This window comes from Cherax quadricarinatus, chromosome 4 (assembly GCF_038502225.1).
Source record: "Cherax quadricarinatus isolate ZL_2023a chromosome 4, ASM3850222v1, whole genome shotgun sequence".
Taxonomy (NCBI): Eukaryota; Metazoa; Arthropoda; class Malacostraca; order Decapoda; family Parastacidae; genus Cherax; species Cherax quadricarinatus.
Genome location: NC_091295.1, coordinates 4,814,968 through 4,829,480, shown reverse-complemented (window position 1 = coordinate 4,829,480; position 14,513 = coordinate 4,814,968). Strand labels below are relative to the sequence as shown.

General features: G+C 41.9%; 1 protein-coding gene across 1 annotated transcript in view; it reads right to left on the bottom strand.

Annotated features, from left to right (window-relative positions):
- Vps13B (vacuolar protein sorting 13B) overlaps nucleotides 1–10,119 on the bottom strand; it is a 394,231-nt gene extending 384,112 nt beyond the window's left edge. Inside the window, exons 1-2 of the mRNA XM_070098172.1 lie at nucleotides 10,055–10,119; nucleotides 7,299–7,412 (exon numbers count right to left, since the gene is read on the bottom strand). Of these exons, the coding sequence (XP_069954273.1) occupies nucleotides 7,299–7,385 (87 nt within the window). The 5' untranslated portion in view covers nucleotides 7,386–7,412; nucleotides 10,055–10,119. The remainder of the gene's footprint in view (nucleotides 1–7,298; nucleotides 7,413–10,054) is intronic.
- Between the last annotated feature and the right edge of the window lie 4,394 nt (nucleotides 10,120–14,513).

The following is a 14,513-nucleotide window of genomic DNA, read 5'->3' as shown; positions in this document are numbered from 1 at the left end:
TTAAATGATCCTACTCATTTAGTTGCACATGAAGTTCTTTATAACTTATGAAGCATGTTCTAGGCATATTCCCCTAAGAAAGAAGAAGAGCAGGAGTAAACTGGAGAGAGAAAGACGCTCCCTCTACAGAAGATGACGAAGAATCACTGAGCTCCTCAGTGTTCTCCTCCTGGTCAGCGCATCCTGAGGAAGCGCTGACCAGGGAAGTGGAAATTATCGAACTTAAATTAAAGGACTCTTACAGGAACCAGGAGAGACAGGAGGAGCTTAAAGCTATTAGTGAAATTGAAAGAAATTAGAAATATTTCTTTTCATATGCCAAAAACAAGGCAAATACCACATCTAGTATCGGGCCCTTACTCAGACAGGATGGGACTTACACAGATGACAACAAGGAAATGAGTGAAATACTGAAATCCCAGTACGACTGTGTTTAGTGAGCCACTAATCAATCTGAGGATCGACAATCCAAATGATTTCTTCATGAATGAGCCTCAAAATTCCATCAATGTATGCCAGATTTCCGACATTACCCTAACTCCGATAGACTTTGAAAAAGCCACTGACAACATGCCCATGCCCTCAGCCCCAGGCCCAGACTCATGGAACTCTGTGCTTATTAAGAACTGCAAGAAACCCCTCTCACGTGCCCTAAGTATACTATGGAGGAGCTTAGACATTGGTGAAATTCCATAGTCACTTAAAACAACGGATATAGCCCCACTCCATAAAGGTGGCAGCAAAGCATTAGCTACGAACTATAGACCAATAGCTCTAACATCCCACATCATAAAAATCTTTGAAAGAGTGCTAAGAAGCATGATTGCAAACCACCTGGATTCCCAAAAACTGCACAATCCAGGGCAACATAGGTTCAGGGCAGGTAGCTCCTGCCTCTCACAACTACTGGATCACTATATGGTCTTGGATGCACTGGAAGAAAAACAGAATGCAAATGTAATATACACAGACTTTGCAAAAGCGTTTGACAAGTGCGGTCATGGTGTAATAGAGCACAAAATACAGTGGACCCACGGTTTACGATCAGCTCCCAATGCGACCAATTATGTAAGTGTATTTATGTAAGTGTGTTTGTATGTGTATGTTTGGGGGTCTGAACTGGACTAATCTAATTCACAATATTCCTTATGAGAACAAATTCGGTCAGTACTGGCACCTGAACATACTTCTGGAATGAAATAATATCGTAAACCAGGGGTCCACTGTACGTGCTAAAGGAATAACTGGAAAAGTGGGGAGATGGATCTTCAACTTCCTAACCAATCGAACACAAAGAGTAGTGATAACCGAGTTAAATCGGAGGCTGTCATAGTGAAGAGCTCTGTTCCACAAGGCACAGTACTTGCCCCCATCCTGTTCCTCATCCTCGTATCAGACATAGACAGAGACGTAATCCACAGCACCGCATCATCCTTTGCAGATGATACTAGGATTTGCATGAGACTGTCATCTATTGAGGACACAGTTAACCTCCAAGAAGATATAAACCAAGTTTTCCAATGGGCAACAGAAAACAACATGATGTTCAATGAGGACAACTTCCAACTACTTCATTATGGAAAACTAGAGGAGATAATAACTAGAACAGAGTATACTACAAACTCTGGCCATACAATAGAGCAGAAAAATAATGTAAGGGACCTGGGAGTAGTAATGTCTGAGGATCTCACTTTCAAGGATCACAACAGTGCCATGATCACAAGTGCAAAGAAAATGATAAGATGGATAATGAGAACTTTCAAAACGAGAGATGCCAAGCCAATGATGATCCTTTACAAATCACTTGTTCTCTCTAGGCTGGAATATTGCTGTACATTAACATCTCCATTCAAAGCAGGTGAAATTGCAGATCTAGAGAGTGTGCAGAGAACCTTTACTGCACATATAAGTTCTATCAAACACCTGAACTACTGAGAATGCTTGGAAGCACTTGACTTATATTCGTTGGAACGCAGGAGGGAGAGATATCATAATCTACACTTGGAAAATCCTGGAAGAAATGGTCCCAAATCTGCACACAGAAATCACTCCCTAAGAAAGTAAAAGACTGGGCAGGTGATGCAAAATACCCTCAATTAAAAGTAGGGGTGCCACTGGTACACTAAGAAAAAACACCATAAATGTCTGGGGCCCAAGACTGTTCATCAGCCTCCCACCAAGCATAAGGGGAATTACCAACAGGCCCCTGGCTGCCTTCAAGAGGGAGCTGGACAGATACATAGTCAGTGCCAGACCAGCCGGGCTGTGGTTCGTAATTTGGACTACGTGCGGCCAGCAATAACAGCCTGGTTGATCAGGCCCTGATCCACCGGGAGGCCTGATCGTGGACCGGACTGCGGGGGCGTTGATCCCCGGAATAACCTCCAGGTAGACTCCAGAGCCAATTCAGGACAGTAAAAACCTTAAACAGCACATGTGAGTCATGATATTAAAACATTTTAGCAAAAAAAAAAAAAAAGACTTGAATGCAAGGCCAGATACATCCTTACCTAAGGTATTAGTCTGATTTTAACCCTCTTGTTAGAATGCTAAATAACTAGTAAACTTGCTTGCTTTTAACATTTAAGGCTTAAGAATTGTGCAGGCTACAAAAATGCATCAGTTTTTACTTAATATGTCATAATATGTTGAAGGAAAGACATAATAATAATAATAATAATAATAATAATAATAATAATAATAATAATAATAATAATAATAATAATAATAATAATAATAATAATAATAATGTTATAGTCTTTGACTATATTAAATCCAGGTGGGTGCAATTTGTTGCTGCTTGCTATGTTTATCTTGATGGCAATAGCTCCTAAGATAATGTCTCATCAGCACTGACTACTCACTCAAGGTGGTAACCAGAGACCTCAATAATCTTACCAAAACTTAGTAAGTTGACTTTCAGCAAATGCAAAATTGCAAAAAAAAAAATAAAAAAAAAAAAGTGGCAATACCTCTTTAAACAATCAAATCTCCCAAAAGCACATTTACAATTCTGTGAAGGCCAGGATCCTGCTTACAGTTTAATACAAAAAGGGGGCAGAGCTTGTGCCTTATTATCTGATGACTAAGGGCAGTGCCTTCCTGCCCATTTTCCTCAATCCAGATATTAAACATCCACCAATCCATGAAATATTACTGTTTGAACTATTATTTGTAATACATGTACTGTTTTTATTATGTGCAACTTCAAGAATATTATTCTGAAAAACCTCCACCTTGACTACCTCACATTAGTACAGTGGAACCCCGGTTTTAGTCCTTAATCCATTCCAGGTCGGTCGAAATCCAAAATGGACGAAAACCGAAGTAACATTTCCCATAAGAAATAATGTAAATCCAATTAATCCGTTCCAGACACCCAAAAATATTAACATAAAATACACTTTATAGAGAATAACTAGTTTTACATACAGAAAACAATGAGAAATAAATATAAATGACTTATTTTAATGTTGCAGTTTAAAAACTGTAGTGTAAAGCACCCTTCTGGCAAGACAGTGATGGAGAAAGTTTTTCTTTTTCGGGCCACCCTGCCTTGGTGGGAATTGGCCAGTGAGATAATAATAATAATAAAAAAAATGAACATTTAACCCTTTGACTGTTTCGGTCATATATATACGTCTTACGTGCCACTGTTCGGACGTATTTATACGTGTAAATTCTAGCAGTTTCAAATCAAGCGGGAGAAAGCTGGTAGGCCTTCGTGAGAGAGAATGGGTCTCAGTGGTGGGTGTGCACCCTGTGAAAAAATCTGGGACTCGGTGGTGCATTGTGGGAACGCCATCTTGGTAGTCCATTTTCACCATGCCTCGCGGTAAGAAGTACCTCACTCCTCAGTGTATGGAGGTCTACTGTTCCCAAGTGATAGTTCTAACAGTGATAGAAGTGCCAGTGAAAGTTAATTTCATGGTTTTGGAGAGGGTGTGACTGAAAGCAGTGCCCAGGATTACGTAATTAGTGATGAAAACCCCGATGACCCACAACCGTCCACCTCTGGTGCTGGCACATCTCAGTCACATTCACCTGTACCAGGACGAAAAAGGAAACTATTTCCCCGTTTACAGGACTCAGATCTGAGCAGTGAAAGTGATAATGATAGTGATTTCAAAATTATTGACAGCAGCTCGAGTAGCGACTGTGAGGGGGAATATTCGCCAGTGAAACAGCAGTATATTTGACGCAGCATGCATTCTGGTAGTGTGCCTAATGCCCTTCCTAGGCATAGGAGTAAATCTGGGAGTACATCCCGTGGCCCTACACCACGACCTGACAGTGAAGATGACCATATTGTTACAATGGGGATGTGTAATGTGCGTGGGGAAGGTGATGGTGGTGGTGATGATGGCGGTGGCATGAGTCATGTGGCACCAGCAGCGGGCCACACTACCACCAACGCTGCTGACTCTGCACAACTACAACCAGCCTCACCCAGCCCCACACTCCCACAACCTGCACAACCACAACTATGTTTCAATATCCAGAACCCACCAGCAGACCGCATCTGGGATTGGCAGCAAGGTGACGATTTTATTCCCAATCCCCATGACTCTGATGAAACACAAAGTGGAATACGGCCATTGTGTACACTTGGGAACAATGCCACTGAACTAGAATGCTTTCAGTTATTCTTTGATGAACCCCTGATGGACATTATTGTCAGGGAAACCAACACATACTATGAGTACACCATGGCAAATACAATTCTTTCGCCAAGATCACGGCTACACCAGTGGAAGGATACAACTGTGGCAGAGATGTACCTGTTCTTTGCCACAAAAATGCTTATACCACATGTGTATAAGCACACTGTCACCACATACTGGTCAGCAGAACACCTGATTTCAACCCCAGGTTTTAGTGACATTATAGGAGTAAATCGTTTTTTGATATTGTTACGTATGTTACACTTTTCAGACAAAACAAGGCCTGACAGAACCAACAGGTTATATAAAATCAGAAATGTGTTTATGTACCTGAAACAAAAGTGTTGCATGTACTTTTATCCCTTCAGGAAGCTTGTTATTGACGAGTCTTTGATTTTATTCAAAGGAAGACTCTCATTCAAGCAGTACATACCAAGCAAGAGGAAACGCTTTGGTATAAAGTTGTATGTACTGTGTGATTGCAAAAGTGGTCTCGTTTTGGATATCATTATGTACACTGGCAGATACACTGTACACTGAGAGATACCAGGAAGTTATTGGGTATCTCTGGTGATGTGGTTCGAACAATGATGGAACCATATCTTGGTAAGGGGCATATATTACATACTGACAACTGGTACACAAGCCCCATAATCAGTGATTTCTTGTGAGTGAACCTGACAGACGTGTGTGGCACAGTGCGTGGTAATCATAAGCATATGCCAAGGTTCGACGCTGGCACTTGCAGAGGTGAGGTGCAGGCCTCTGCTGCTAATGACATCATGGCATTTCGGTGGCATGACAAACGTGATGTCACATTCTTGACATCAGTTCACCGAAACGAAATGGCACACACTGGCAGGCACAATAGATAGACCAATGAACCAATTCTAAAACCTGCAGCTGTCATGGACTACAACCTCAATATGCTCTTAGTGGACAAATGTGACATGCAGATTGGGTTTGCTGTGTACACAAGAGTTATAAGTGGTACATAAAACTTTTTTTCCATCTTCTTGATATTTCCATGCTAAATGCTTATAACATATACAAGTTGAGGACCAACAACATACCAAAATATGGTGAAATTTGTCTGTCAGTCATCAGACAAATAATCGTCAAGTACCAAGGAGCAACACCTGCAATAGACCAGCGCCCACGAAATTACCAACACACGTCATCTCGTTTGAGGCCTGGTGATCACTACCCCATACAACTGCCTCCTACTGCTTTCAAGAAAAGTGCTCAGAAGTGTTTTGTATGTGGACATACCACAAAACGCCCGCAAACATGCAGAGACACTCGTTTTATGTGTGAGGAGTGTCAAGTGCCACTCTGCATATACCCATGTTTCAAAGAGTTCCACAAGCTGCAGCAGTTCTAGGAAAGTGTTCAGTGAATTATTATGGAACAATAGTAATAAACAATGTTTTGTATTGTTTGTTTGTGTAAACAAGTTTTATACACAATCTAATAATGATAATGTTTGTTCAGTTACTGTGTTGTAAACAATGAGTGTATATTTGAACAATGCACCTTACTCTGGTCTCACAGGCCACTTAAGTTACTTAGAAAAGAAAAAAATTGGAAAATACAAGACACCTTCGAATTGGAGTAAATAAAAGAATACCGGGTGGGTGGCATTCGCCGGTGTTGCCATATGCCACTCATTTTCTGGCAACTTTGCGCCTCTATATCTCGGTAAGTACTGATGGCAAAAAAAAAAATTTACGCTTACAACACTCAGTAAAATAATCCTAACATTTTGGTAAGAAAAAAATAATATTTTTTTTTTTAATATTTTGCGACATATAATGACAGTTTCAGAAAGGGGCCTGCGACAGTCAAAGGGTTAAATCACTATTACATACCTTTATTAAAGACTTTTGTTGATGTATGGAAGAAGGCAAGGAGGGGAGAGGAAGGAGAGGTTATCTACCACCATCACTACCACACTCTACCACCATCACTACCACCATCACCACCACCCTCTACCACCATCATTACCACCCTCTACCACCAATGAATTCTACTGTGTTTCTCGCCTTCTTTATCAAAGGACTGGCACTCCGAACTTTCTCTGGTCCCATGGTGGCTTATTTAGCAGTCACACTCAATAAACAGGCACGAAAAACAATGGATTATTGCTCACTGAATACATGACAGAGGCAGACTGAGTCACATACATGTGAGTGGCAGCATCCCAGATGGGCGGAAGCATCTGATATTGACGATTTCCGAGCAGAGGTACAAAACCCTGGGTAAAATTTCTCCCCAAAAAAGTGGTCAAAATCCAATTTGTATGATATCCACACGAGATAACCAAATTATGTAAACTCAGCATTGTAATACTTATAGAGAATAAAGTTTGAATTGAAATGAATTGAATTTGAGATGAAATCCAGGGTTCCACTGTATCAAGATTAAATAAAGATTTTAATACAAGTTAACCAATTGTATCTTGTCTAGATTTAAGCAGTTATTATGTACTAGGATTAGACTGCCTGAAATGCCCCGGCATGATAGTGGCTTTTTTTGTACTTAGCAAACAAAAATTGTAATTACACACTGTAACCTTTACAAAGAAATAATTTTGAATTAATTTATCAACTGCAATCTTGAGTTCTGACATACCTGAGAATCCTCTGGTTTGAGATTTTTTATGTATTTATCCACATAGCTGAGGATAATGGGTGTGATGTATGACTCTATTCGCAGCATCCTCACTCAACCGTAAACATCTGGGGCCTGAAACACCGAACTGCCACTACTTACTGAAGCAAAACAGACACACAGTATAAAGGTATGGTGGTGTACAAATATTAACACACATGTGACTCTTAGATCTGCCCCTATATGCTAAACCCAGACTCTTTCACTCTCCTGTACTGCTCAAGATCATCTCAGAGAGTGAAATATGCAGTCGCTTTTTTCACCCTCTTTAAGTCTTCATGTGGGTTTCCTCAAATCACAGAAATACAAGTATATATAGTCTCCAAATTAATTTATATTCATGAAGACAATGATTAAAATTTCGCAAAATAACGAAGTCAATCCTTCAGTATAAGAATCCTTCCAAAAGTAAAGACCTATATGACTTATAGCTATCAACATTATATATCAGAAGCAAATGTTTATAAAATACAGTCAGCCCTCTTATAAAGCTATTCTATATACAGTGTGACTTTTGGCAAATCCAAGTGAAAAAGTGCATCCAAAATAGGATATCATATACTCATACTCTGAAGACCTTCCAAGTGCTATTCAGTGCTGGATGCACTTCACTCAAATGTACAAAAAAATTGCATTATATACAAGAGCTTTGTAAGAAAGTTGACTATAGCTAAATGCACAGTAAAACAAAACAAAATGTACTATAAAACACAATAATGATCAAAAAGTACTCAAGAATTTGCACCATGTGAGCTTCATTTCTGTTTGATTACAAGGAAGGGATAAATCAACGTAAGTGATTATAAGTATTATTTTTATTATAGCTAACAATACAAAAATAAATCACACAGAAGTGCTTGATCTAAGAACACCTTGTGAATGTGGACTTCCTGTTATTGTACACAATTATTCAATGGAATTAAGGCAAGTAGATTGTGATAGTAAATCAAGAACACTGATTTTATGTATTTTGGTGCTCAAAGTTATCATGCTGTAAAAGCTATTTAGACCTCAGTTTGAGCCTCTAGATAGAAGAACTCTAGTTTATTGTTTAAATAATCAAATATGGAATACACGTACAGTGGAACCTCGGCACTCGAACTTAATTCGTTCCAGAAGTCTGTTTGAGTGCCAATCAGTCCAAGTACCGAACAAATTTTTCCCAACCAATTTTCATTTTGGTTGGCTGTTATCACTAATCCTCTCAGGCCCCATGGTGGCTTATTTAAACAAATAATAATAATAAAAAAAAAAAAATGTGAGCAAATACAAAATAGTTTAAAGTTCTGGCAGGTAGTGTTTGTTTGGTCGAGTGCCAAGCAAACAGTCGACTAATGAGTGATTTTTTACCAAACAAAGCGTTTGAATACCGAATTGTTCGAGTACCAAGGTTCCACTGTATTTTGTACTCTATCCATGAAACAAGAGCACCTGAAGTGGATGATGAACAACAGATCCAAAGCAAAACAAATGTACCTCTATGTTCCATAATATGACTGATCCTATTCTTAACATACTAGTCAATGTGCTTCTTGCTTGTTGATAGGCAACCAAGTTTGTGCATATTAATGGGGAGAAGTCACAACGGGAACCTGTTATGAATGTTGTGCCACTACAAGTACATGTACAAGGTGCACAGACCATAGCTGACATCAATGACATACTACTATATAGAAAGCCACTTGTTATGCTGAGCATTTCCCGCAAATTAGGTCAGTTTTGTCCCAGGATGCGACCCACACCAGTCCAATAACACCCAGGTACACATTTTAAACTGGTGGGTGAACAGGTACAGCAGGTGTCTTTTGGAAAAACGTCCCTAATGTTTTTCTCGCCATACCGGAGGAGATTCGAACCTCGGACCTCAATGAGTGAGCTGAGTGCACCTGCGATCAGGCAAATTAGGTCAATTTTGTCCCCAGGATGCGACCCACACCAATCCACTAACACCCAGGATGCAACCCACACCACTCCACTAACACCCTTAATGCGACCCACACCAATCCACTAACACCCAGGATGCGACCCACACCACTCCACTAACACCCTTAATGCGACCCACACCAGTCCACTAACACCCAGGATGCGACCCACACCACTCCACTAACACCCAGGATGCAACCCACACCAATCCACTAACATCCCAGTACCTACTTACTGCTAGATGAACAGGGACAGCAGGTGTCTGTAGCTCGATCACTAGCACACTCGGCTCACACACTGAGGTCAGGAGTTCGAATCTCCTCCAGTACAGCTGGAAGAACATTAGGGATGCGTTTCCATAAGACACCTGCTGCTCGTACATCAGTTTAAAATAGGTACCTGGGTGTTAGTGGACTGGTGTGGGTTGCATCCTGGGACAATGACATTATTATTATTAAAGGTCCCACACGTACCGGGGATCGAACCCTGGTCCTCCGTGTGTGAGCTAATACATCACATTAAAACACTCGACATAATCAGGTCTGAGTCTGAAAATAGATATTAAAATACAAGACATGAGAAACACTGGTGAGAGACATGTTCACTGGTGTAAAATAAACGTAAATGGTGATTAAAAAATATATTTAATAATGTAGGTTGAAGCAGCGAGTCTGAGTTAGTATATACCAGTATAATAACCAGTAGTATGTTAATATAAACAGTAGTATGTTAATATAACCAGTAGTATGTTAATATAACCAGTAGTATGTTAATATAACTGTTATACTGACTACCTGTTTGTACTGTTTGTCTGACATTGTTGACGTCACCACCACTACCACTACTACTACCACTACCACTACCAGTGTTGTGAAGTATAATAACCAGTAGTATGTTAACATAACCAGAAGTATAATAATGTAACTGTTATACTGACTACCTGTTTGTACTGTTTGTCTGACATTGTTGACGTCACCACCACTACCACCACTACCACCACCACTACCACTACCACCACTACCACCACCACTACCACTACCACCACCACTACCACTACCACCACTACCACCACCACTACCACCACCACTACCACTACTACCACTACCACCACCACTACCACTACTACCACCACTACCAGTGTTGTGAAGTATAATAACCAGTAGTATGTTAACATAACCAGTAGTATAATAATGTAACTGTTATACTGACTACCTGTTTGTACTGTTTGTCTGACATTGTTGACGTCACCACCACTACCACCACTACCACCACCACTACCACTACCACCACTACCACCACCACTACCACTACCACCACCACTACCACTACCACCACTACCACCACCACTACCACCACTACCACCACCACCACTACCACCACTACCACCACTACCACCACCACTACCACCACCACTACCACTACCACCACTACCACCACCACTACCACCACTACCACCACCACTACCACTACCACTACCACCACCACTACCACTACCACCACTACCACCACTACCACCACCACTACCACCACTACCACCACTACCACCACCACTACCACCACCACTACCACCACCACTACCACCACCACTACCACCACTACCACCACTACCACCACCACTACCACCACCACTACCACCACTACCACCACCACTACCACCACTACCACCACTACCACCACCACTACCACCACCACTACCACCACCACTAACACCACTACCACCACCACTACCACCACCACTACCACCACCACTACCACCACCCCTACCACCATTACCACCACTACCACCACCACTACCACCACCACTATATCTACCACTAACACTACCAGTGTTTACCTGGAGTTTACCTGGAGAGAGTTCCGGGGGTCAACGCCCCCGCGGCCCGGTCTGTGACCAGGCCTTCTGGTGGATCAGAGCCTGTTCAACCAGGCTGTTACTGCTGGCTGCACGCAAACCAACGTACGAGCCACAGCCCGGCTGGTCAGGAACCGACTTTAGGTGCTCGTCCAGTGCCAGCTTGAAAACTGCCAGGGGTCTGTTGGTAATCCCCCTTATGTGTGCTGGGAGGCAGTTGAACAGTCTCGGACCCCTGACACTTATTGTATGGTCTCTTAACGTGCTAGTGACACCCCTGCTTTTCATTGGGGGGGTGCTGCATCGTCTGCCAAGTCTTTTGCTTTCATAGTGAGTGATTTTCGTGTGCAAGTTCGGTACTAGTCCCTCTAGGATTTTCCGGGTATACATATTCATGTATCTCTCCCGCCTGCATTCCAGGGAATACAGGTTCAGGAACCTCAAGCGCTCCCAGTAATTGAGGTGTTTTATCTCCGTTATGCGCGCCGTGAAGGTTCTCTGTATATTTTCTAGGTCAGCAATTTCACCTGCTTTGAAAGGTGCTGTTAGTGTGCAGCAATATTCCAGCCTAGATAGAACAAGTGACCTGAAGAGTGTCATCATGGGCTTGGCCTCCCTAGTTTTGAAGGTTCTCGTTATCCATCCTGTCATTTTTCTAGCAGATGCGATTGATACAATGTTATGGTCCTTGAAGGTGAGATCCTCCGATATGATCACTCCCAGGTCTTTGACGTTGGTGTTTCGCTCTATTTTGTAGCCAGAATTTGTTTTGTACTCTGATGAAGATTTAATTTCCTCGTGTTTACCATATCTGAGTAATTGAAATTTCTCATCGTTGAACTTCATATTGTTTTCTGCAGCCCACTGAAAGATTTGGTTGATGTCCGCCTGGAGCCTTGCAGTGTCTGCAATGGAAGACACTGTCATGCAGATTCGGGTGTCATCTGCAAAGGAAGACACGGTGCTGTGGCTGACATCCTTGTCTATGTCGGATATGAGGATGAGGAACAAGATGGGAGCGAGTACTGTGCCTTGTGGAACAGAGCTTTTCACCGTAGCTGCCTCGGACATTACTCTGTTGACTACTACTCTCTCTGTTCTGTTAGTGAGGAAATTATAGATCCATCGACCGACTTTTCCTGTTATTCCTTTAGCACGCATTTTGTGCGTTATTACGCCATGGTTACACTTGTCGAAGGCTTTTGCAAAGTCTGTATATATTACATCTGCATTCTTTTTGTCTTCTAGTGCATTTAGGACCTTGTCGTAGTGATCCAATAGTTGAGACAGACAGGAGCGACCTGTTCTAAACCCATGTTGCCCTGGGTTGTGTAACTGATGGGTTTCTAGATGGGTGGTGATCTTGCTTCTTAGGACCCTTTCAAAGATTTTTATGATATGGGATGTTAGTGCTATTGGTCTGTAGTTCTTTGCTTTTGCTTTACTGCCCCCTTTGTGGAGTGGGGCTATGTCTGTTGTTTTTAGTAACTGTAGGACGACCCCCGTGTCCATGCTCCCTCTCCATAGGATGGAAAAGGCTCGTGATAGGGGCTTCTTGCAGTTCTTGATGAACACGGAGTTCCATGAGTCTGGCCCTGGGGCAGAGTGCATGGGCATGTCATTTATCGCCTGTTCGAAGTCATTTGGCGTCAGGATAACATCGGATAGGCTTGTGTTAATAAAATTTTGTGGCTCTCTCATAAAAAATTCATTTTGATCTTCGACTCTCAGTCTGGTTAGCGGCTTGCTAAAAACTGAGTCATATTGGGACTTGTGTAGGACCCATCTTGTTTAAGTAGGGGCCCAATACTGGATGTTGTTCTCGACTTTGATTTGGCATAGGAGAAGAAATACTTTGGGTTTCTTTCGATTTCATTTATAGCTTTTAGTTCTTCCCGCGATTCCTGACTCCTATAAGATTCCTTTAGCTTGAGTTCGATGCTTGCTATTTCTCTGACCAGTGTCTCCCTACGCATTTCAGATATATTGACCTCTTTTAGCCGCTCTGTTATTCTTTTCCGTCGCCTGTAAAGGGAGCGCCTGTCTCTTTCTATTTTACATCTACTCCTCCTTTTTCTTAGTGGAATAAGCCTTGTGCATACATCGAGTGCGACCAAGTTAATCTGCTCTAGGCATAAGTTGGGGTCTGTGTTGCTTAGTATATCTTCCCAGCTTATATCGGTTAGGACTTGGTTTACTTGGTCCCACTTTATGTTTTTGTTATTGAAGTTGAATTTGGTGAATGCTCCCTCGTGACTAGTCTCATTGTGTCGGTCTGGGGCTCCATGCATACATGTCTGAACCTCAATTATGTTGTGATTTGAGTATATTGTTTTTGATATGGTGACATTTCTTATCAGATCATCATTGTTAGTGAAGATGAGGTCTAGTGTATTATCCAGTCTAGTAGGCTCTATTATTTGCTGGTTTAAATTGAATTTTGTGCAGAGATTTAAAAGCTCGTGTGAGTGTGAGTTTTCATCAGAGCTGCCTCTTGGTGTTATTACTGCAACAATATTATTTGCTATATTCCTCCATTTTAGGTGCCTTAAGTTGAAATCCTCCAGGAGCAAGATGTTGGGTGCAGGAGCTGGAAGATTTTCCAGACAGTGGTCAATTTTTAACAGCTGTTCCTGGAATTGCTGGGATGTTGCGTCCGGAGGCTTGTAGACTACCACAATGACTAGGTTTTGGTTCTCGACCTTTACTGCTAAAACTTCCACTACATCATTTGAGGCATTAAGCAGTTCTGTGCAAACAAGTGACTCTGCAATGTACAGGCCAACCCCCCCCCCTTTTGCCTGTTCACTCTGTCACATCTGTATAGGTTGTAACCTGGGATCCATATTTCATTGTCCAAGTGATCCTTTATGTGGGTCTCAGTGAAAGCCGCGAACATTGCCTTTGCCTCTGCAAGCAGTCCACGGATGAAAGGTATTTTGTTTGTTGCTGGCTTTAGACCCAGTATATTTGCAAAGAAGAATGTCATCGGACTGGTGGTATTGTTGGTACTTGGGGGGGGGGGATTTTTTTCCGGCATTAGTATCTGTATCTGTTGGTTTGGAGTGGAGGCCATCGACTGTGGTTCCACTCCAGGAATGACTGGATTTGGTGTACGATTTCTGCCATTTCCTGCCAGTTTTTTTTCCTTCCTGGCACTAGAAAACCTCTCCCTCTTGAGTGGCTGTGGCTACCCAGGTTTTCCCATGGCCTGGATGTTTTGTATCTTTTTGTCCCCTTTAGATGGTGTGCCTGGCAATTTAAGTTATAGCACAGTCTTTCCTGTACTGAAGAGGTACACTTTTCAGGGTGAAAAAGCTTACAGGAAGGGAGTTTGCATTTTCCTGTTGTCATATGGGCATGGCATTTTCTAAGGTGGTCCTAGTTGCACGTCCCGTCTG